Source organism: Pogonomyrmex barbatus, unplaced genomic scaffold (assembly GCF_055798465.1).
Source record: "Pogonomyrmex barbatus isolate J1 unplaced genomic scaffold, ASM5579846v1 scaffold10, whole genome shotgun sequence".
Taxonomy (NCBI): Eukaryota; Metazoa; Arthropoda; class Insecta; order Hymenoptera; family Formicidae; genus Pogonomyrmex; species Pogonomyrmex barbatus.
In genome coordinates this window covers 3,778,957-3,805,144 of record NW_028297099.1, presented here as the reverse complement: position 1 = coordinate 3,805,144, position 26,188 = coordinate 3,778,957, and the positions used below count along the sequence as shown (strand labels likewise).

The 26,188-nt window shown below is 45.3% G+C and overlaps 1 protein-coding gene across 4 annotated transcripts in view; it reads left to right on the top strand.

The window, feature by feature from the left end:
* The first annotated feature begins 538 nt into the window (after nt 1–538).
* Nucleotides 539–26,188, top strand: part of Sox102F (transcription factor Sox102F) — a 236,738-nt gene continuing 211,088 nt past the window's right edge. For all 4 annotated transcript variants that reach the window (XM_089070503.1, XM_089070508.1, XM_089070507.1 and 1 more), the window contains exon 1: nt 539–983. In XM_089070503.1, coding sequence (XP_088926629.1) covers nt 978–983 — 6 coding nt within the window. In that variant the 5' untranslated portion in view covers nt 539–977. The remainder of the gene's footprint in view (nt 984–26,188) is intronic.

The following is a 26,188-nucleotide window of genomic DNA, read 5'->3' as shown; positions in this document are numbered from 1 at the left end:
GTTCCGCGAACTTGGAACATGACGCGACATATCGGCGTGCTGGCCGATATGCACATGTGCACGGGAATCGCCGTGAAACGCTAATGTTATAATAACGGTCGTAACAACGGCAAGAAGTCGTAATTTAAATTGAGTTTCTCGCTTGTCTGCCCGTAATAGCTCTATTGCACGCCACTCGAACGCGAAAGAGAAAGAGAGCGAAGGTAGGAGAGACAGCGAGAGAGACGATGAGAGCGTGACACGAGGATCACGCGGGAGCAAGAGAAACGCCATGGAGTGGGTGGGTGTGAGAGATATCTATGCTTGTGGCTGGGGCGCGTTGATCTAATTGATGCACGGAGTTGGGGACCAGAGCCAGGATATGACGCGAATCCATTGTGGCTCGCATTATTATAATATATATTATACACATATCCTCCGCACCACATTGATATCGCCGCAAGCTACGTGACAACGAGAGCGAACGGCGAGGGAGAGGTATATCGAGGAAGAATGGGGACGGAGAGATACGAATGTAACAATCCGTCGACATTGTTCGGTCAGCCAGTTAGGGAGTACGGTTAGCGGGAGTCAGACACTTCGCCCGATGTATCGGCAACGATTTGAAGAATCGGTAGTCGCGGCTCTTGTGTGCGTAACGTTCGAAAGTTTGTCAAAAGAATTCTTTGCGAAGTCAAGATCTGGCGGTCATGCAAAAAGTGATAATTACCCACGATTATTATTCGTTATTAAATCCGACGAATAGCAAAAAGCTATATTGAATTTCAGTGGCCTAATGATTAAAAAAAAATATAGTTTTATGACTGACTCTTAATTTATTATGATATCGATATTATTTGGAGCACTAGAAATATTTCAAACAGCGTCTTTGGAAAACGAGAAATTCACATCCTTGCGCAAGGAACTTTCATTCACGCTGCGGAGTGTCAGCAAGACTGTAACCGACGGTCTCCCTTCCTGGCAATTCGTTAAAGGACATGTTGGTAAGTCGTGCATGCTGTACGAACGCCAAGTGAAATTGACGCGCAACCACTCGAAAACGAGCGCGGGTAATCGCGTTCTCGTATAAAAGTATCTTAGGACTTTGCTTCCTGCGGATCTCCTCTTCGCCACCCCCTTCGCATCCAAGACGCATACCCGTCGCTCTGAAACTTATAATGAAGAAAACCCTCGACAGACGCTGGTGTATAGAGAAGACCGACGATATAAAATCATTAAAGGAACCGTGCAAGAATTCTTCCCCTCCAACAGTGACGTCCCTTCCTCCGTCAACTCACGAGCAAGTTGATATTCAAAGTGTCCCTCTCGTTTTAGCCGAGTGGAATGGCACTTTGACTCGTCCCCGCGATAACATCTAACGTTTAATTGCATTCGAGTCCGCCGCCGGATATAACTTTACTACCGGAAATTAACGAACTTTGACTATCGGCCCCGTCCGCGTATGCGAGCACACGGTAGTACATTTAAAATCGAGAGCGAGACGCGCCGTCCGAGATGACTCGCGCGCTCGCTATTAGCAGATCGGGCGAGACCGTCGCGTAAACCGATAATTAATATCCCGATGTTAAGGTGAGCAGCGCGCGCCGGTAGAGAGCCGGAATTATTATCGCTTATGCAATGCAATACCGCGCGCCAAAAGGTACGCGCGCGCATGCAAAAGATCCTAATATTTCGTCTCCTACTCGTAGCAACTCGGCCACTTATTTCCGAGTTCCCGTAATCGATCATCCAACATAGCAATGGATGCTTCTTCGATTTTATGCCCCGACTCCGAGAGAATTAGAAGAAAAAAGAGAGATTAAATATTATGCGCTCCTGATAAGGGGATACGCTACAGAAAAGGCAAAAAATATCCTTTTTGGGATCTTCTTTTTTAAATAATTGTCTTAGAAAAAATATTAATTGGTATATCGATTATGGATAAAGTTTGAAAATACTTTAAAAATTTTTCTATGTAAAAATATAAATATATGTGTGTGTGTATAGTAATGTTACATTATAAATTCTGTGTTCAAAAAACATAATACATTGACGGCATAGAAAACTCGAACTGTAATTGTCGGAAATAAAAAAATTCTTTAAAATTTCGAAACTATATAAATACAGTTTCAGGATCTTTTTTTATAATTTTTTTATAGAATGGCGGCGGTTTGAACAAAAAGTTTAAAATTTTATATTTTAACATCTTTAAATATCTTATTCTTATCTTCTCGAAAACTAAAAATTAAAAAAAATCTGTACTCTTAATTGAAAACTATTCATTTTGTGAAATGATACTTAAATTTTGAAGCCAATTAATTGATATTGTTTCTGTTATGATCGTTGTGAAAAAGGTGATTTCGAGAAAATGCAAAGTTTCAATATCGATTATCTATTCATCCAATTTACTAGCTTATTATAGTAAATTTATTGTCGATAAAACAAACACGATAGATCATATCGGGGGAATTTTTACAATTTAAACACATGAGATTGGACAAAGTTGAAATTAAGCCAAAGATTATTTTAGAGCGATGGGATTATGATTTGAACAACTCGAGAAATACTTCGAATTTCATTAAAATCTTTTAGGAATATACTTCTAAGATATCAATCTTTCAAAAAATGTAAAAAAGAATTGGTTTTTTGAAAGTGTTATTGTAACGTACCTCTTAAGGCACACAGGGTCCAACTGATCGATCGCCGCTACACAGATCGTAAAAAGACGTCTCTATCTTCTTTCTCGAGCTACCTATCGCAAAAATGCAAAAATATTCCACGAGCGCGTCACTCGTCGACGGGGCCTGTCGACCAAGATACGGTCCACTCGTATCGTTCCCGAGATCGGCGGCGGCGCGCAGCATCACCGCGAGCGCTGGCTTCGGCGCGCGGTTCGAACTTATCGGACACCCGATGGGCACGGCCGGGGCCCGAAATAATTGCCCGCAGTGAAATATAAATGATACCAAGATTGTGGATCGTCCAGGATGAGCGAACCCGGGGGAACGCGGGAAGACGGGTTCGGACGGGGGGATGGGTTACGCGGGCGTCGTCGGTGTGCGCCTTCGTGCTGGCGTGTGCGTGCGTGCGTGCGTGCGTGCGTGCGTGCGTGCGTGCATGCGTGGTCCGTCGACCGGCTACTTGGTACGCGAGACGTACGCGCACGTAATTGCGTGCCCGTCCTGAAATTATTCATCTCCCCGACCATCCCGGCTGATCCCAGGCGCACAACGCACCGCACATGGGCCCAGCACCAACGGAGAACCAGAGCCCCAGTGGTATGATAATGCATAGAAGTGCCAGTCATTATACCTATACGTACCCGGTGTATCCAGCGCCCATCCTACCTACTCGGTACGTAGATTACACCACCTCGAGTCCACCTCCCCGTGCATCCCCTCGCAAACCCGCCCAGTGACTGCTTTGCCCCCCCATCGCGTTGCATACACACGCATACGCGCGGTGCAACACGCGCGAATTACACCTACCTATCTACCTCCGGCCGATACGCGCGATGCACGATGTTACGCGCTGCGCGTGTAAGCCTGGGCGTGAACGCGTCTATCGCGCGTCGCGACAACATTAAGGATACTGCGAGTTGCGAGAAAACCGAGGAAAATTGGATTTCCAGGTAATACGCAAAGATGCGGCTGTTTGATGTGAGATGATGCGTTTCGGATCTTTTTTGCGCGTTGTTTGGCGAGATCTTTTTTGGGAAAGAAGATGAGATTACAATCGCGTCGGCAATTTTACGATCAACAGTATTCATTAAAAAGCTGGAATACTTTATAAAAAGAAATTTAAAAATTGCTGACCGACTGCATTTGAATATCGTTTCTTTCTTATTTTCCTGTAATGGGACAAGCTCTTCAGAGCATTTGAATTTCATCCCGCAGAACAGTATTTACCAAATTCCACCAAGTGCTTTATGATTAACCGAATTAAAGTTCAAAGTTATCTCCGGATGGAATCATATTGTTAAGCCTTCCGGCATAGCAGAAATATCACACGCGCGGCAGCGTTGGTTTTAAGTCATTAAAAGTCGCTTAGGATAATATCTGGGTGATTCACTTTTAAACTGAGTACTTTTTCAAGTAATTTATCTCGTATTTTCGTGGGCCCTTTGGTGCTGCATGGTTGTCAAAATGATTATTCCGGTACTCTCTGATTTGCCAAATATCCTGTGGGCTTCAAAAGTCTGTACAATGTCAGAAATTTAATAAGGTTTCTATCATCATTAAAATAAAAGAAACGTATACTTAATTTAATTCGTTCGTGTGTAATGCGAATATCATCAAGTCGCTAACCACTTATGTTGATTATACATTATTATTTAAGAATAAAAAGAAAACTGCAATCAAATTTAACAAAAGATATCCTTAATATTGTATAATATTCTAAAAAATAATTAATTAAAAATAAAATATACAAATAAACAAAATAAAATAAATACATAAATAAAAGCTGTCATTACATTATAATTTTTTACAACGTATACATACGATCGAAAATGTATATCAATTATTAACTCTTTCGCTTTAACACTTTTTTTCCCGAGAATATCCTGATTCAACAACGAGAAATAAACTCTTTGCACGGAAGCAAATCACCAGGAACGCCATTACGTCGCGAAAGAAATCTCGATCATAGGGGGAGAGGGAAAACGTAAGGCCTTCGCGGAACGGAAGTTCGCCCGATTCGCGATATCCGACGCCGCGCGCGGCCGCTCCTTTCCCTTTCTCGTCCGCTTTGTTTCTGGAGCCCCGAAGATAATGAGCACAATTACGGCGGGGTTTTTGTTCTAGAAATTACACAGTAGTGTGCGGATGCATGTCTGTGGCTGATTGCTATGCCCCGCCGTCCCCTCGGCGCGATACCTCGCGTTACGCGCACGTCCGTGCGCGTCCGCGTGTTGCGTGCGTGTTCGTGTACCTGTTGCAGAGTCCGCGTGAGCGCGAGAGAGTCGCGACGAGGATCGAGGACCTCGTGCGTGTGTATGCGTGTGAGCGTATCCGTGAGTGAACTACCACGTTTATGTAGGAAAGTCGAAAGGACGCGACGGTGGTAGCGCGAGGTCCGAGAAGTGGAGGCCGGGACACGGAGTAAGCTCTAATTGCATTCAATAAAGCAAATAATAGCAAGCTCATTAGAGCAGAGAGAGGAGCTGGCGAGTTGACCGCGGCTCGTATGCCAACCTGCCTACGCTCAGACGAAGGAAGAAAAGGAGGAGGGAGGAGGAGGAGGAGGAGGAGGAGAAGGAGGAGGAGAAGAAAGAGAATGCGAAGGCACGGGGGGGTGAGACTGACAAAGGAAAGAGAAACCGCGCGGAAGAAAGAGGAGAGAACAAACCGGGCAGAAACCGGCGATCGTGCCGTCGTATCGTCGCGAGAACTACGGTCCAATGTCATTTATTGTAGTGAACGCGCCATTCGCCGGAGAAACGCTACCCCTCTGTTCCCTCCACAAATTTGCCCGGTTTTCATATGAATGGGCCATAGCCATGCAACCTTCACGTCCTTCGTTAGGTATTTATCCCCGTTTATTATTATTCAGTCGTATCTCCCGTATGCGCGTTCACCACGGAGCATTGGCAAAATCGATGAGTAACGTTTTGCACGCGCAATAGCACGTCGTTTCCCCGAGAACGCAACGATCAACGCTATCCCTCCGTTTCTCCTCCGTGGAATCCACTCCACGGAAATTACAATCGCGCTGCGTTAAGACGCGGCCTGTTGCTGTTGCTAACAACGCGAGCTTGGAATCCCTCGTTATGCTAAATAGGCAATGAAGTATCCTTCTGGGATTTAATTTCTGGGGCTTGTACTTAATTAGCGATGTAGTGCCTTAAAAGTAACTTTGACAAAGTCACTAAGGATTACAAGTTCAGCAAGATCGAGGCTGTATTAAAAGATACTATAAACGATTTTTTGACTATTATCGAACAATGTTCAGGAATGTTTAATTTTATCGTCCGTTTTTAATGAAAAAAGTGCTGTCGTCTTGATCATGCTACTATTAAACTGTAGAATTCAGTTAACGGTGTGTCGCGAAATCCGTGGCAGTTTACAGGCGCCAACATTGACAAATCTACTTCCCGCCCAACGATCCATCTTCAAGCACTCTTTCACTTATTCGCCTTCGTTAAGCGTTGACGTTGACTATGTTAATTCATCAATCCATCGCATTAATATGATGAAAATTAGTATACGAATTATAGATGTCCTCGATGCGGGTAAATTAATCAATTTCGTGCCGATTAATGTACACAATTAACCTTATATTTCTTTCTCACTCAAATCTGACGAACAACGTGCCAAGCGATTTCCGTATATCGCTTCGCGTATAGCGGGCACGCGTCTCTAAGAAAGACGAACGATGGAGCATCGACGCGAGAAGCATCCACCGAGAGGACGATCATTGAAGAGGAAAGATATATCGGGGAGGGGGGGGGACAGACAACTGGAGGAGAATCATCCGCCCCCGAGACGCGAGTAAACGTCGGTAAGAATGGCGATTTGGCTAATGTATTCCGCGGATGTGCGCGCTCATTATTCAGCGATAATTAATTGACGGCTATAAATAAGCGGCGCGTCCGGGCACCGCATAAATAAATGGTTCGCGCGCTGCGGAATGGTAATGGTGACTTTGACGGACCGTTTAAACTGGAATAAAGCAGGGTAACTCGTTTCCCCCGGGCACTCCCCGGGTCCGGGTCTGCCCATCGCCCGGTAACGAATATAACTCACCTGCCATGCCGCACGGCCGGCATAGCGACTGTCCGAGGGACTTGCGGCCCTTGCCGCGCGCGGTCTGGTGCTGGCCCACAGATATTTACTCCTCCGGGAGTGTCTTAAACCCGCGCCCCGAGATCCCGGTCCTCTCGTATCATTCTTCGTGCGGATTCTTTGTATTTCGAGAGGCGGCGTGCATCAGTCAAACATACCATTTTAATGCTTATAATTCCATCTAAAGAATAAAGAAAACAATATGTCATTAAATTTGAATTTTCTGCGTATCACTAATGACAAAAATGGATACAAGCGGGTGATTTTATAGATATCTCCCGTTACCATCAAGGATACATAAAACATTTAATTCTGATCGTAGCGTGTCTGAATAAATCAACGAGATAACGCCGTATTGTTAACCGTCTCAATTTGGTAATGAACAGTGGCTTCTTTATTCATTGACGACTAGTGTAATGCGTGATTAATTTCAATGAGATTTTCACATTTTGATCAATCTAGAAAATTTTAATTGTTGATAGAATTATAGTCAATTTACAGGGAAAAGTTATTTATCAATCGGAAAGTTATTTATTAAATTTGTATGTAAAATGTAAATAATGTATCTTTTATATAATATATCTTTTAATTATCATTAGCTTTCTAAATAATAAATGACATATAATAAACATGGATTTTACCTCAAGAAGTTGCGGCATGAACCTTAGTTTTGATATCACGAATAAAAAGAGAAAATAAAATTGCGGAATGCACTTGCTTTAATGTTGCTGCTGAGGCCCCCGGTGTCACAATCGAGTATGGCGACTCGCAGCTTGACTGCATTATCGTAATATTTGAAACCAATTCAAACGACGTAGTCATGACACGGCCGTAACATCTCGCCAAGGTTGGATTAAGAAAATGGCTGGCAATGATGAAAGTGTCGTTGAACCAACAACGCGTAGTCGAAGAGGTAATTCTCGAGTTCTTACGACAGGTAGCAGAATATGCGACAGGCAACAAAATCCAGGGCCTCGGGTCGTAATTGCCTTGGCGGCGCCATTATTATTTCATAGCGCTTGTATCTGTGTGTAGTAAGGACCCGGCGGCGAAATTACAGAGTTTCCACGCAACGGATCTCGATATGTAGAGGAGCGCTCTAGTTCTCGAGAGCCTATACTTTGAAGGAGAGATCCGATCCCCGCGTCGAATGAATATAAATCCGCGACAATATATGCCACGCTTGCCACGAGATAGAGGCAGCGTCTTGCAGTTAATGCAAGTTAATGCGCCGATGCGCGTGCGAGGGACGAGCACACGATTATTAGAATTCAGAAAGCGGCGCGCCGTGCGTGGCGCGTTCTTACACGGTGTATTATTCCTCCTGTTCAAGTGAAACATGAACGCCGATCGAGATATCGTTGCAGCCTGTGTTAAAGTAAAGATCATTCCGCGGTCCTTTTAATTGGACGCTGCGCCGCTGCGCCGCCTCGCTTCCACGTCCACCCAACTTTTACTGCCGCGCATGCAACCCGTTTTCGACGAGAGAAATAACACAATGAATCGAAAAGCGTTATCGGACGGCATCTCCGGTGAACATGGAATCCCGCCTAATAACCACTTCGCCGATCGACATTGTTATGGGGCGGTCATTAGAGGCGCGTCCCAGTGGCACCCAAAAAACGCGGGACGCATCGTCGTTTAACGGCCCTTACGCCGTCGGGTCTCATCGGCGCGTACTTATCTCAAGGGACTTGAAAATCCGGTCGCATTAAGATATCTATCGGAACAACGGATGTGCGCCATTAAACTTTTACTTTATTTAGTGCTCGGAGGAGAGCCGCGCGGTCCGCGCACGGCAGTCTCCATAAAGGAAGGCGGGAAAAGGAGGTAGAGAGAGAGAGAAGAGGAGAAGATGACGGTCCATACGAAGTTGCACACCGTTCCGTCAGTGACGTCCGCAGGTAAGATTCCTCTTTACGTTGCGCGATTGTTCCACAACGTATAATTATTACTTACGTTTGCCGCTAATGACCGCCTTTCGCGGGACACCGTTTAGAATTGCTAATGCAACTCGGTCGTTGTCAATAGGCAGTAAAGCGCATGATTCTAGCCATGTAACTAATTGGATGCATTACGATTAACAAAAGATATGCATACGATTAAGAAACGCATTTTTGTGAGATTCGCGCATCCTCGAATTTATAGTAATATCGCCTCGTGATCGAGAGACAGGAGACAGTTCGTTGGATTCACGTGTAACCTATAGATATAGGTAGAAACCCGAGTGTATTGCGCGTTACGAAGATTAACGCTGACGATTACGGCGCAACGCGGCGATCAAAATCGAAGAAACGGGCGCCGTTCTTACCGCCCTTCCTACATAAGCGATTGTTAACTGGTTATTTCCTACGGTCGTGAAGCCGGACGGTTTAAGCAGAGAGTTACGACTTTGGAGCTCGTTATGCATGCATAGGCGCGAGCATAAAACACTGGAATTGCGCGAGCGGGCGAGAGAACGAACGAGCGGACGAACGAACGGCATGCCGGTTTCGATTCGTCGTCGCGTATCGATGTGTCCCTGATCTTCTCTTTTTCTCTCCGGAGACGATCCGGCGACACGGCGACGATGCTTTTGCCGTGAACCATAGCCCGAAGACCTCCATGCTCTCGCTCTCTCCCTTTTCGAGGCGTCGCGGAGTCACGAAGGCGAGAAAGCATCGCCTCGCGGCTACGTGCCATCGCGTTCGCGTTGCAGAGAGTCTGCACCAGAGAGTCGGCGAGAGCGACGACAGCCGTCGTTATTCGCACTGATTTAGTTGAAGGCTTACGGATTTACAGATCCACCCTTTCGCTGGCACGCGGTACGTACGGCAAGCGACGGCGCGGGCCGCATCGAGCCCTTTCTCGTTAGCCGCCTACATTATATTACCCATCGAGCGGCATACATCATTCCCTCCTTATGTAAGTATCTATAACGGCCCGAGAAACATTTGCAGCTCGCTCCGCGCAAAGGAAAACGAAACAGAACGGTGCGGTTGGATACGCGAGCGTGGGCTGGCCGGATGGTGCCAGCGCGGGTGAACCGCTCGCGACCGCCGCGGAATTGATGTACTGCGTCCGGGGAACAATGCCTCGTACCGACGACGTGCCGCATTGCGGTGCGATCTTTTCGCTTTGCCGCGTCTCTGCGACAGCGTTGCGGAGACGCCTACGCCTCCCGAAAATTAAGAACGCTCGAATGAGCGATTGTCTGACAAATGTAACATATGGAAACAGTCGGTAACATGTAATAATTGAATGAGAGAAGTTGTTAACAGCTACGCTAATTACTATACTGATTATTCACAAGATTCAACTACGTTTTTATTTTTTAAATCAAGATTAATATGAGTTTATTAAAAATGACGTATTTAATTAGACCACTAACTTTAAATTGAAATAAAAGATCGCGGATTTACGAGAGGCGGGAAGAACATTTATTGCGAACATACGTTTGATACAGCTTTATTGCATGTTAGTCAAGATATTATCTGCAATTCTTGACGTTGTCATGAATTGTAAGACACTGCCGCTGTGGTCCGCAGATGGGGATGAAGAAGATCGAAACCCATTGCCATATGAAATATATACTTTTTATCTCCGTCGATTATCTTGGCATTGCTGTCGTGCACGAGATAATTGTCTTTGTTTGGGTCCAATCCGACCAACTGAAATTTAATGAGACGTCCAATTGCTTCCAATTTGGTATTCTTCGATAATGAATTGTCAAACAACGTTTCGTAAATCTACGTCGCGCAAAGTTTATTCGTAACAAGACAATTTAAAAATATGTCGAATAGATTAGAATCAATGTTATATATGCTCAGATTATCCAAATTGATTATTTTTGAAGACATACACCTTACTCCCGTCTTATAAAGAGTAATAATTTATTTTCAAGTTTGTCGTTTGTAAAAGGAATAATTTTACCAAGCAAGTAAATTAAAGTAACGGGAAACTCTGGTATGAAAAAATATGATAAATTTGCTTTTATGAGAATCTTGTGCAATCTGTGGACGCCCGAAGCATGGAATCAACGTCATAAAGACTATGAAAAATATATCCTAGAGCACCGATTCCATTAGATGCATTAGCCGTTACTTGGGACGCTTAGGTGACGTTCACGTTATCTCGTTATACATCGCGGATCGTCAAGAGTGAGAACGCACGGATCGAAGATAAGTCGCGGGACGATACCGAGCAGCGCGACAAGCTTGGGAACAGAAAAGGTGTTTTATATCTCTTTAGCAAGAGGAAGGTGAATGGCAGCGATGGCGCACACACGATGAGGGTTACTCCTCGGCCAGGAAGTAGAATCCCCAAGCAAACCGTCCGTCGTTGCGTAGAAATTTATCGTCGAGCACGAAACGCATCTTATTGCAGGAGACGTACTCATGGACGACAACAACGAATAGGTACTTAAGTTCTATAAGACGCTCGGTCCGAGAACAAGCGTGGATTCTACCGGTTCTTAATAATTGTACGCCAGCCCATCTCGGGATTGCGGGGCTTATCTCCGACGAAACGCTTCAAAAGCCAGTCGGCAACATGGCAATACTGGGATAGTCCTCGCATACCACTCGCCGATACGCTCTGGACATATGCCTTGACGAGTCGACGAAACTATCTTGAATGTGTTGGCGTCTTTTCAGCACGTCCTTAGATAACGTACAACAACTATAATTATTTTATATAGCTATAATTATTAAATCACAAAAATTACGAACGTTCTTTATACAGTAATTTATTTTTTGATTTTACATCCGCCGACTAGTCGTGTGGGGTCGTGTTGTGCAATTCTTAACCGTTATATACACGTGTCATAACTGCTCATTAATCACTCATAAATGGTTATTAATAGACAGCTTATTAATATCTCACACCACACTATCGCCACTATCGCCAACTTGACCGCGTCAAGACAAACTGAAAATTACGTTGTAATAATATTATTCACATCACGCTCGTACGAGCCGAACAGTTACATGTCACGATCTCATTAATCTATTAATTAGATTAAGCGCGCCGTGACGAACTATCAATATCCTCGGCGGGAAATTCTGCCACGTGAGACAGACAGAATCGACAGCTCTCGGACGGTAGTATTTTTATCCCGCTCGCGGGGACCTAATCGCATCAGTCACGAGACGAAGGACCTTTTAACCATGAAGTTCTCTCAGGTTGGAGAATGAGATAGAACAGCCGGCTGAGGACACGGAAGACGGAGTAAAGAAAGAAAACAGTGGGAAGACAACGAGGGGAAGGAGATGTAAGAGTGAGAGTAAGAGTAAGAATGAAAGAGAAGGAGAGAAGGAATGAGAGAGAGAAAGGGAGAAGAGCGAGAGGAAGGCGGGAGACGAGAGACGAGAGCAAAGGAGTTACGAGAGAGTCCCGGTCCGCTTGACAGTGAGGTGTCGGGTGGTCGGAGCTCCGCTTGCTGTCAGCTTGTCAGCTTGTCAGCCCACGCACGTTGGCACCATGGCGATCAGTGACCGCGTATGGATTCACACACTGACGCCTCACACCGTGACCGTACGCACAACGCGAGGACCATGCCGGACGTATATTGTTACAACGCGCGAACGCTATTCCGTATGCGTGTGAAGAGCGAAAGCCAGCTCTCCAGTCCGCTTCGCGACTTACATGCGGCCCCGTCATTAATGCAGTCGCGAAATCACGTCTATCAATTCGGAACGGTTTCACCGCGATTTATTAAAAGTACCTTTTGGCCAAGGCAAACTGCATCTTGTACGGCTCTTGATAATGACGCCTATAATTGCACTATGCCAACCAATAAAGTCACCTGCTCTCGTAACGCCAAGTTGACCTCGATAATGTATAGAAACGATAATGTATAGACCCTCTTCTTCTTTTATCGACAAGAATAACGAGACCCAAATATGCTTGTCCGAAACGACCATGTCAATCTTCGATAGTCTATTCCATTCATACGCTTTTAAAGAGCTTTGCCAGCAATTGAGTGGGCTTCCACGTTGAGCGACAGGTGCTCGCAGCTGATGCCCTTAGGAAATAAGAGTGAAGGGACATCGTACGCTCGAGAAAACACAATCACTTTGAATGGACTCGATCACAGGATTGCGATAAACCGCTTTAGAGGGTTCGAGATATAACATGATTCTTACGATTGGAATTTTGCCCGGGGGGAAATAAGCGGCGCGATTTTATAAAGTGATTAACGAATAAGGTGTTAATCTATAGATAATAGGAGATATGTATGAGATATGTATGTTTTTAGAAACATTACAGGAGAACGTAAGTTATATCGTAATATTTTTTAAATTATTCTTATTAAAATTTCATAATTTAATTACAGATATAAAATTATTAAGATAATATAATATGATATAATATAAGATGTATAATATAGTTTCTAATAATTATTAAAGAACGTTGCTGTAATGTTGTTTTGATCGAACGACTCTTTCGTAAGAAAATTCTTATAATATAATTTATTAACTAAGAGAAAGTGCCCGACTTTTTTAACGAGCACTGCCAGTACACGTGTCACGAGTAGGAAGGAAATAAACGAACGTATCAAAATAACACTGTTATCACTTGATATTGCAATTGCCATCGCGTTGTATCCAGCTGTGAAATTAATACCTCATCTGCGGTTTCCATATCGATTGAAACAATCTATATTTTTTGTTATAATTGTGTGTGTGTGTGTATAGGATCCAGTTTCTAGGATCTAATCTCTCGCTATTTTGAAGTCACGGGCGTGTCTTATCGTCAATTTTTACGCGACCGGTTTCGATATTACCGTGCCGAAATATGCGGTTAAAGAAACATTGTTGCTAATGCCCCGGGACGGAACTGCTCTTTCATTACAATTACCGTTGCTACCGCTACCGCAGCCGGATGGTTACGCGCTACTGTTCTGAAAGTATGTAATTTATCTATAGTGGGAGGGCGTAGCTCGCGCGCGAAAAACGTTTACTTACGATAGCGAAACGTTATATTTAGGGGAATGTTCCATAATGATAAAGACCCCGCTCGAGATTGTCTCGGATCGGTGCGGAATTACGGAGGCGAGCGCAATTATCGATAGTATATCTCGATTATATCGGAGTCGACGCATTATCATGTACGCCGGTGTAAAAGAGCGCAAAACAACATGTGCATATTCCATTCAAGGAGATTCGGGCTATTACGCTAGATTTTCTGCCATTAAGGCTCAATCTTCTGGGGAACGCATAGACCGCACCGATAGCGCGTGTCGTAGCGCGACGCACGCCAATGTAATAAATAAAAATCTGCGCAACGCCGTTAGGAGTTTCCTTTTAATTTACAACGATAGCGCATACCCCCGGTAATTAATAGCGCTCGTAGTAATTAACAGCTCCGTATAGCCCGCCTGGCGCGATTCGACTCGACTCGACTCGACTTGGCTCATCGTGTCACGGACCGCACCATCCGCTTGGATGCATCGTCGTAAATGCTTCTACCATGGCGGCGAATTGCCGCCGTCACTCGCATCGTCGCACGCATCGTCGCACGCAGTTCCCGTTGTTTGCGCGCACATTTATCGCATCGAGGCGATCTCCCCGAGGCGCACGGAATCGCACCACGCTCGCTCGGCTAATCCGCGAGGATTCTAAGCCGCAAAGCTCGCGCACCCCCGAACCGTATTATTATCCGGTAACCCATCTTAATTGACCTCACCCTAGGCACACGGTCCGCCGGTAATCGATGCGATTAAATCGCTCGATCACCGACGCAAGGAACGTATATGATAATTCAGTGGGCAGCCGAAGCCGGCGGTCAATGGTCGCGCACCTGTTCTCGAAACTATCGCTCTCTCTCTCTCTCTGTTTCTCTCTCCGTTTCCTCCGCGCCGTACTGCCTTTTCTCTCATTATAGGCGTATACTCGTCCCTCTTCTTCCCCAACATCACTCGACGGTCCTCCTTCTCTGTTGGGTCAAGGCACGTCTAGGCTGTTGGAAGGCCATTTACCCCTTAGCCCGGTACACACAACACACCCGTGGCCTCTCTTCTTTCTCGTGTACGTATTCGTGTGTGCGCTATTCACGTGTATCTCGTTTCGTCATTGATCGGGCAATGATACGATGTACGATAGGCATTGTAGTCCATCATATCCAACGTCTTTTATTCGCTTTCTACAAGTCGATTGAGAAAAATAGAGACACTGATAGACTTAAATGCCACTGTATATCATAAAATTAACTCCTTTGATATATCTTCATTCTTTAACCGTGTATGAAATTGACGATAACCGTTCGATTCAATAGTAGTCGATATAAATGGCAAAGACAGAGAGGAAATAAAAATTATAAATGTAAGTACGGTGCCGAGTTACTCAAAGAACTACCGTGCAACACGGCGGACAATTTGTCAGACAACTTCGTTAACTTACGTAACTATTCATATTATAGATCTTATAAACGCGACATATACGCTGATACGCGCTGATCTCTCTCCGATCGTAAGTATCGATGACCTTTCCGAGCGGCATTCGACAGATCTAACGAACAGATTTCTATCGATACTGTGTATAGTTATGACGTTTCGCGTCACACGGCTTAAACAATCGAGGAACAAGGCGTGAGGCTTTTTACGGGACGAGAAAATTATACCGCCAGCACCTCACATTGCATACGCGTGTGTGTGTGTGGGGGGGGGAGGGCGCAACACACATACATGCATATAGCATACGTTTGCCGATTAACACGTTGCGATAGGCACGTTAACAACGTCACCGATGTCGACGTAGCGCATACTTATTGCAAGAAGGCAATCATACCGTACGCGACTTCGGAAGGCATGCGCACGATTAATTATCCTTGTCGAACGGTTTTCACCGATGCATCGGCCAACTGCTAAGATTAATCGACTCGAAACCGACTTTCTGGCGACAAACGGCGGAACATCGTTAACGCCACCGCGAGAGATGAAGAAAGATCCTCGTCTAATCTAACCGGCTATGTTATACCTAACAATAAACGTGATTATCAATCATCTGGAAAAACATTTATTGCATTAGGTCATCAAGGAATCTGTAGCGAGGAGAAAGTACACGCGATGCGCAAAACCTGAACCTCTGTGCATTCCGCACATTTATAATAAACACGTATTAATATACATATATAACTTCCATACGTGTACCATGTACATGTGTGGATCATCGATACGTGTGCGATTTATATATTTCGAGAAGCATATTCATTTTAATAGATACGCGTATAAGATCGCTCTCGTATAAGAGCTTTATTCGGGAGCCGGCATGCGACCAGCTATATCAATTTGTAGACGCGTGTGCACGCGTGATCGTGTGTGCGTGAGCGCAGGTAGGACGTACGCACGCGAGAGAACACCTACACGCTATCGTCCGGTTGCGCGCGGGATCCGGACGGCCTCTTGTAGTCTCGGATCTCTCTCGCTCCGCTCCCTCCCTCTCTCCGCCGCATGCGTTATAATCTCGATATCCCATATATCCATGTACAAGACATGCCTCCCATTTTAAATATACCATCGTGTAATTCATAATAAATGACTTATAAATGCAATGTACTTTTTGTGTCGGGGCACCGCGCGCCTGTTGTGCGAGGTAACCACGTCGGGGCTCTCCCCCTTTCCCTTGCCGCGTGTGCACGCATACATCCGCGTGCGTGTATATGCACACGCGGTGGCAAACGCATGTGCCGCATCCCGGGCCCGACACCGAGGCCGCGTTCCTGCTTTATTATGTGTAACACGCATTATACGAGCCCCCTTGTACCGGGCCGCGGCGTCCTCCCCTCGCGCCGCTGATTTAGATAAATCGAAGATAGCCATGGCGGAGGTCAGGCCGTGCGTACCTCATCTCATCTCGCCGTTCCATTTCCGAGAGAGTCGCGCGCGGTGCTAAATCTCGTCGTTGCCGCATATAGCTCTTCGAGGCATCGCACAATTCAAGCCCCGTCGGCCGTAGCTCGGCGACTGGTGGAGGAGGGTGTCTGATGACATACTTGAGACACTCGAACGGGGAGAATTCATTCCGACAATTAATACGTCTCTTTGCCATGTTGCGAGTTAAAGCGAACGAAATCTGAAACCCATTTATGGATATTTTATCAAGTATCACGCCTTCCCCAGCAAGAAGAAGATAAAAATATGAGTTGAATGAATTACGTACGCAGGAAAAATATGAAAATGTAAAAAATAAATTTTCGTTCCTCTCGATTGGCCGATTTATCCCTCGCTTGATGCGCACGAATTACCGTGGAGGCCGGTTCGGCGGACGTTTGTATTTCTTGCGTCCAGTTTCTCGCGAGTCGAGACGCGAGCGATGCTGCGTGACCGAGGTCCACGGTAAAAGAGACGCAGCGAGATTTATCGAAACGCGATGCGGGGAACGCGCGTCGATATATGTTCCGGACCCCGCTCGAAAACGCTCCGAAGAATCGTCCGGTACTGAAAATAAAAGATTATCGTCTCGCTCTCACTTTCTCTCTCTCTCTCTCTCTCTCTCTCTCTCTCTCTCTCTCTCTCTCTCTCTCTCTCTCGTTTTCTCTATCTGCCGGTTGTCGACGGCGAGATGGTGTGTCCATGAGCGCACAGAGAGTCAGCGAAAGAAAAAGAGAAGTAGAAACAGAGGGAAGAGAGAAAGAGAGAGATAGCGCGGCGTGCGTAGCAGCAGGGGTGCGATTAATCGTCGTAAGCAATCGCTTATATTCCGGAATTTTAATTCGCAGTCAGTTAAGCGCGCTCTTGTAGCCGCTAAGGACGAACAAAACGTCGTCCGCGAGTATATTGCGAAAAGCGGGATTCAAACAGCGAGCGCATCCGAGACGAGTCGCCGATACCTAGGTGCGCGAGAGTACCTATCCACTAACATATGTATATCTCCTATACCTACACTCAGGTAACTACACTGAAATCCGGCCGGTACGACTCCGGCACCTGTGCTCGCGAGAGCGCGCGCCGAAGCGGTCATACCAGTCGGCTGTTGTAAAAGTGTCAACAGCCATATACACTGGCTTAACTTCGTGTGCGCACCACCGTCGATCGTCCGTAATAACGTGGTTCCCCCGCGTCCCTCGCGGTTTTCGAAGGTGCTAACGACGTCGACTTCGACGAGCGAAAAAGCGTTCCCTCGCGGATACGTTTCGGTGCGCGATCAAGTTTCCTCGTCGCGCCGTAGCATTCGCGCAGCAGCCCCTCTCCTCTTCGCCGTGACTCGAAAAAAAAATACACGCACGGTCCGCGTATTGCATTATAATAAGTGGACGCGCACGTGTATACGTGCGCGTGTAAGACGCGCCTGGCGTAGTTATATACTGTGGGTAAGATGCCGCATCTCCCGCAGCGGGGAGTCTCGCTAAATAATGCAATAACGTAAGAATTATGGCAACTTAATGATACTTTATGTATAATTATGCGTCTGCGTTACAGGGCACGTAGATTCCCCTTTTTCCATTTTGATCGCGGGTGGTAACTGGAAGGACGTATTATTTATTCAGAGTATAAATAGTTGTTCGATGCGGATTTCTATTCTCTATGCAGCCACATTGTGGATCTCGATGTTATCACGGTTCTATAAATACGCTCCGAGAGAACAACATTGAGAAGAACCCTTATACATTTTGATTTTCTGTAATTCAAAATTAATTTCTAGCGTATGCTTTCAATGAAAATATCATATTGCTATAATTTTGCACGTGTGGTAGGAGACCGTGCACGCATGTACACTGTCAATTGCGCTGCAGTTAAGAAATTTCAAAGGAATACGGCGCATGTGGTTTGCGGCAACTCGATATATATAATGACCGTGCAATTACGCGTAATGAAACAATATTACTTTACTGCCTAAGAGAATACTGTGGTTTATTAATTTTTATGAGATAATTTCGGGAGCATCACTCGTGCGTTTAATATCTCTCTCGCGAATCCATATAATTTGCCGCCTATCTCGGCTACCATATTACAAAGTCTCAAATATGTACACGCGAGGACGAAAGGGGGCTTGGCGCGAGTGTGTCACGCAATGTAACGAGTGGCCGCCCTTCGAGGCTTTGACGAGTCCACCGACTTTGTGCGCCTTTTCACGCGAAAGGAAGGCGCCGGGAGCGGTTAATTTAAAACATGTTATATGCAAAGTGGTAATGGTCCCCACTGTCGCGACCATCACTGTCGGTTGCCTTAAATATCCGTCGATGCGTGTTTGTCGTCTCAAAGAGGTAGGTCTCTTCATGCCCGCCGTTAAAAGAAAACGTAATCCGCGAGAGAGACGCTTTAACGCGCGGACGCATTCATCCGCAGGTCCGTGTTTATGAATCGTTAAAATGCGAATCGTCGAACCGCGCATGCGGATCTATCGCGGAATCGCATCGGGAAAAAAATGGTTAATCGCTAAATTAACGGTTGCTCGCACCTGCAAAGATTTGTAATGCAGTCAGCGCCGTCGGTCCCGTCTTCGAGCGACCCGACCCGATGACTGCCGACCTCTGACTCGGCAAACATATTGATTTATTAAAGTGCACGTGCATACGTACATATTACCACGGTATCCCATCACTGGCCGTGCCAGATGTAAATGGGCAGTTATTTTCTTAATAGATTTCCATTGCCCAAAGAAATATTTAACCGATGGCGCGCCGGATGCCACTGTCCGCGTGTGAGGACCGCCGCTTCAAATTGCAGCTTGTTCGCGGTTACAAAGTCCGGCTTATTTGCGCTGAATTGCCCCGGCCTGTCCGCATGAAAGCGACGATAACGAGCCGGCACCCTTCAAAAGTTTCACGCAGGAATCGTTCATTGTCGAATGCATGTAATCAAATAATTTTGGTAAGATCGGTCTTCTCTATCGTAGATATGCGAAAAAATATTTATTCTTCTTAACGATAAAAATATGAAGAAAAAGAACTAAAAAATCAACGTACAATTTAATTATTCCGTGTCATAAAAATGTAAGTAGATTGTAAATTAGATCGATTTCAATCTCTTGTTTGTCAGGTCCTTCGATGCTTTCGTGCGTGACCGTAAACACGTTAGATAATCCTCGAAATGAGGACATTGACGGGGATAAAATCGAGGACGTCATAAAGGAGGACAGATAAATCCAAGCGAGATCGGTAATTTATAATGTGTAATATGTAAAGTGGTAATGGACGACTGGTTGTAGTGATTCGATGCGAGTCCGGGCTTCAGCTTGAAAGAGAATCTCGAGGTAGGCTAGCAGCCAGGCAACCGGCCGCGAAGATGTTGCAACGGGGCACCGTGAGGCGAAAGAGCGAGAGGGGTCCCTCAGGGGCGTCGAATGGGGTACTCGGTCCCGAGAGCGTAACGACGACGAGGGGATGAGGTAGAAACAGGGACGGCGAGGAGAGGTGCGACGAGAGGAAAAAGAGATCGCGAAACGGGGCAGGAGAATGAAGAGAGGAAGAGGGAGGGGAAGAGAGAGAGAGAGAGCATCTCTCAGAGCCGCCACTGCTTGCGTGTCGAGCCTTAATGAATGCAAACCACGATCCGGAGGCAGCCCGCTCGACCTGTTGTTTTCCAGTCCAGATAGCCTATAATTTTTATTGTCACGGGAGAAATAGCAGCCTGATGGAGGCACGGCTTATCTCGGTCCTCGTTTTGCGTCCCAACCATGTTCCGTGTGCGTTTTGTTGCCCTCTCCTTAGCCCTCGCACCACCGTTCCTGGTTCACCCTTGCCGCCAGCTTCTCCCTCTAGCATGTCGCTCTCCGCGCGGTTTCTCACCCCCTTCCCCGCCTATCTCGAGCGAGCCTCTCTCACCTCTCTCACCTCGTCTGCGATTCTGATTCCCCATCTCGTTCCCGATCCTCTTCGATCAACGCCACCGGGCGTTATGCAGGTCGCACATACGAAGAATATGATGGCGTATTACCTGCTTTATATCGCCAGTATGTGATATATTTTATATATATATATATATATATATATATATATATATAAAATACATGCCGCGCTCGCGTACGTGGTATGTATTACATATATGTATTATAGGTACACGTGAATTCGCCAAGGAACAGCCACTTTGAATGATCGCTGCAGCGACTTTCCGGAATGAAAGCTTGACGATCAAAGTCTACATCGAGTCTCGAATAATAGTTTATTAGAAAAATAATCGGAGGATAGAGAGAGCCATTTTGAGAGAGCGAACGTTCCATTTCAATCCGCAAATAAAATATCTGGTTATCTTAAGCAGTGCGATAGGAGCAAAAAATCGCATACCTTTCGGTGACAATCTGATACAGTGACAAATATCCGGTTGTCGATAGTCAGTTATGCGAAGAGACAGAGAGACGTCGAGACAGGTACCATTCTCGCTCCTGATCCAAAGGCACGTAATCGTTTCCGAGGAATCGCATCAGGAGAAGATCCGATGAAGACACGTCAGATCGCCCATAACGATTATCCGGCGGCGAGGTATCGTTCCCGCGTGCAATATACAACGAGCCTTGTTATATGGAAGATGCGCCGGTGTATTGTCGGCCGCGTACACAAATGGTTTCACAGAATCATGCGGTGGCCAATGATGGTACTGATAATGACGACGTGGACGGGTACGCGAGCGAAATAAATCGCGGGATGCGCGCGATCTTCTTCAGAGAATTCGATATTTACCCGCGACCGCGAAGACGCGCCGGGCAAATTTGCGGCGTGTAACGAGATTCGACCGTGTAATTCGGGGAAAACTTGTTGGTCGTGTCGGCTTTAATTGAATTACGATGTGTCGGATCTGCAATCCGGGGTCTTCTCGCGAGCACGAAACGAATCGTCATTATCCACTCGCAAATTCATTAACGACGCTCGCGAGTCACAGCGCGATAATCTTAATAAAATAACTCTCCGAATCGCATCCGGATAAAATAAGCTCTCAGTCGAAACAGTCATTTACTCGTATTTTTTGCCAGACGCATCCCGTAATGCGCTTCTCGATGTGAACCTGCAACAGATCTCCGCTTCCGCTCGAGGGAGTTCCGATCTTACGGCGTCATTTGTGTAACTTATGCTATTTGGATAATGGAATCCATCTGAGGTACACGAGCACGAAACGTCCAACGTATGTATTATATTTTAGACCACGTTCTAGCATACGTGTCCGCGCGTGTGCAGAATCCATTCCGCGCCGGGATCGGCGTCATCATCATCATTATCGTCATCATCGTCGGCTTTTCCACGCGTGTGCGCTCTCTTTCTCCCTCTCCTTTTCTCTCACGGCGCGGCAACAAGAAATTCCAGCCGATGAACGGTATAGCGACCGCAGGGCAATCAGCGTTAACAATGTTTTATTGTTACGTCACGGATCACGGTTGGCTATATACACGTATACACGTACGAGACGAGCGGACAGGCGTGCATTAAAGCTTATCATAACGGTTCGCCGTTAAGTCGCCGTCAGGGCGAAGCCGGAGTAGTTCGCGGGCGGAAAAGAAAAAGACGGCTCGAAAGTTGGATCCGACACGCGGGTTGCTGGACCGAGCACAATGTTCCGCGTGTTGGGATCGACCGCCGTGGACCGCCGTCGTGGATATGCCTACATGAATATGACATATACTCGCGCGGATACGCTCGATTAAAGTCGACCGCGCGCATATTTACTGTGCGCGAACGAAAATAAGCCGCGCATTCCCAAAGCGGCGGAAAACTATTAATCTTCCGTAGCACAAACGGTATTGCCTTGCACCTTGGGCATGCGGAATATCCAGTAAGAAGCTGTAGGTGCATATATTATGTTAATCCCTCGTACTGATCGCGGTTTTATCTGAATAATGTAGATAGTAATAACTGTATTATTGGTAATTTCTGCATCTTTTGATAAACTCTTCAATTTTAGATATTAAGTGCTGATAAAATTTACAAATGTACGTATGCAACGAATATATTACTTTTTAACAAATTGTACGATAAATGGTAAATATGTGTAATTAATACGTGAGCTTTTATCAGCAAATTGTATAAAACAGTGAAACGTTATTGCAAAGTGTAGGATGTTAATTAATTCATATATTTATGTGTCTTTTATTAAGGATCTCTATCTGACGCTATACTTTTAGAAATCATACGTGATGAGAAGTTGGTCGCTTATTCTCTCACACAAGCAAATGCTTATGAGGTGAGCAAAGGTGCGGGCGGGAAAAGGTGGGGGGAGTCGATGTATAAGGGTAAAGGTGTAACGGACTCCTGACGATCTACGTATTCATCATGCGCGACCTTAAACGAGAAAAAAGTGACAACCAATTTATAACCAGGATAATTACAATATCAAGCACTGGGCTTTTAATATGTGCTTAATAACCGATAATGAGCACATTGGCGGGTCGATACGATGTACATATCCGTTTTATCACTCACAGATATCATTTATGTACGCGATGCAAAAGGTATTCTTCTTTTCGTAAAGCAAACTATATATGTATTCAAGGAAAGGATATCCTATCGGCCGATGTAGCAAAATACGAATGACTTGACAAAGCCAGTGAGAGAGTAATTCACGCGAATGGGCGAATCCCACGACGGAGGACTAATTGACAAACATTGACGAATGGTATGTACGGTAGCGTGAAGTGGTGTATAGTGTCCGAAGTGGCTTTTGTTGACAGGCGGACCTGTGCTTGGGCGACACGGCATTTCCCACAAAAGCCCTACCGCTTCCACTCAATTTGTCCGCTTGTGCGAACTCCGGCACGAATCGAATCGCTCCGCGAATATGCGAGGACGTTTATTGCACGCGAGAAGAAATTTCTCTCCGCCAATTTTATTGAGGACGATCGAACGATTATGGCTCTTCGTGAGTTCTTAATTAATAACGCGAATAACTTTTTTGTCGTAACCGCTAATTTATCGCGCACGACCGTTAATTTCCTATACTAAAGCCTCGGAAAGACTCGGGACATATCTAAATGCACCTCGCCGTTTATAATCTTCCAATCGTGTAGATGTCTCTCTGCCTACGTGGCAGTTCGAAGTTGCCCTAATATCGAAAGGAAATTCGATCAGCGTTTCGTATCGACGGCGACAAGCTTGCCAGCCGCGGCGGAAAAGCATTTATTTGCATAGGCGGCGAATACCATCAGCAAAGGATTTCTGTAATCCTATGCAAATTGTTAAAGTTGAACCATTAGCGAAAATTAATGCGATTTTCTCCGAGCGCGCGGGAGCGGGTGAATATAATATTGATGGGTTTGACACGAGAGGGGGGGATGGAACAGGAAAGGATGTTCGATCGGGGGTGAGAGTGAGGGAAGGATTCGCATCTCTCATTATTTATTGAATCATCGCTATGGAATTGTGAGCATCGCTACAATATCGTATGCGTGGCACTCACAAAAGACTTAAAACATCGCTCGAGATTTGTTTTCGAATACATTATGCCGAATACATTATGCAAGATAACCGCGGAGGTAAACAGGTTTTGTTTTCCCTTCCAACGAAATGCATCGCGATCGTTCCGCATCGACGTCGTTACATTCTCTGACCTTATTGTTTTTTTATTGCATTACAGAATATCATACAACTATGCTACGTCTTTCAAGTCGACACGTGTAAGCTCGAATAAGTCAAATAAAATTTTATTAATGGAAAAATCAAACGAAACTATTGTAAATGTAATAAACTCATTATCTAAAAGAAAGTAAAAAATTTGTTAAACTCTCGATGTTTTGACGAAAATTACAATTTATTTCTTTTCTATCTTTTTTTTTTTGTGCAATATTCAAAGATATCAATCCCCTGTTTTAATTGCTAGGACAAATGGACATATTAGCTACGTCTTGGAAATATAAATAGTACCTTAGCTCTCCGACACATGCGTTTAATATTCTATTAGCTTAGTCGTGGACTGTCTCTCATCCTCCACCTTCCTCCTCATCCATATAGTTTGCCAGTTAGTTTAGAGCCTAGAGAGCTGTATTTTTACACAACCTCAAGTACAATAGCTTCGTTCAGTAGTCTTTTTTTTTCTCGTCTTCTCATCCTTTTCTCTCATTCGGTTCGACTCGACAAATCCAGGAATCTTTATGAAAGACATAAACGGCTATCTTCGCTAACGGTATCGTCGAAAATGGTATTCATAATTATACAGTTGCGACACACGCATTATTTGTTCGGAATTGTAATGGCCACGAGTTCTTTGGCTGAATGAGCCTGCGAGCGGTATAAAACGTTAATCGCCGCGCCACGGAAAGATGTCTTTTACGACCGATTATAAATCGTCGCTTTCTCACTGCGTTACTCTCGTCCCAGTCCGTCGGAATAATTATATCCTGTAGCACGAACGGGTTAATAGTCAGACGATGATAAACCGGTGACTGTTGATTGATCTTAACAAGCGGGTATTGTGATATCCTAGGAATATTCGCGAATCGAGTGGAATTTTCTCATTAAACAGCGTGATTACAAAATTTTATTCAACGCGATTTAACACGAATGTTGTAAAATGAATCGTCCTTCGTATAAGTTTCTATTAGATGCACGAAATTTTCTTCAGAACTGCTTGAATATTCGTTTCCTATGCTTCTTACATAAAAGAGGCAACACATCAGATCTTCATTCTTTAAAAAAAATTGCAATAGTAGAATGAAAAATTATAGTAATTATTTCCCCTAACATTTTTAAAATTAAAAATATATTTTTTCTGCTACAATAATTTATTTGCTGTCTGAATTATAAATAGGATATGGAGAAGCCAGAATATGATTTTTTGAAAAGAGAAAAGATGTGTTATTGTGTTACTGAGGCTTTCGAAATCCAATTGGAGGTAAATACCTGCAATGTTTCCAGGAACAGGTCTAATAACAGTGTATCTCCTCGTCTTTCATCGCCATCACGACGCTAATGCACGCGTGCAAAGTTGCACCGCCGACGACAAGCAATCGTACCTTTTCGCTCCGATATCATCGGTCTGGCAATTTTGTTGTCGATCGAACCCAACGTCATTACCGACCCTGCCGGTCCGAACTGCCACGTCGAAAACGGTCGGCGTGAAAGAGTTGCGCTTCTTCTCGCAAATAATGCAGGTTCGTTGCCCGACTCCCGACATTTTCTCCCGTCCCACTCTTCCCCTCCCCTCCCCCCCTGACATCTTCTGACTCTGTTCTCTTTCTCTCTTTTGCTCCCACTTACGCAACTCGTCCCGACTTGGTCTCCGCGCCGGAGAACAGCCGTGTTTTTGTCGCCCCATTGTGTCAGCCAGGGTTGCTGCCTCTTCTGCCCGTCTATTGTGCGAATTCATCAACGTATTCATTCATTCCACCGGTATTGTCTCACAGCTGCTCTCGCTCGCGTAAGGTCCGTCTGCCAACATTTCTTTCTATCGTCACTGATCGCCTCCGTCGTTACGTCGCGCATTAATGGTAATTTTCTCGTGACGAAGAAATAGAAGCGAACAAAGGGAAGTTCAGATTAGCAAAAGGACAGGCGAAGGAACGCGTGGTAAAGGACAAAAGTTATTT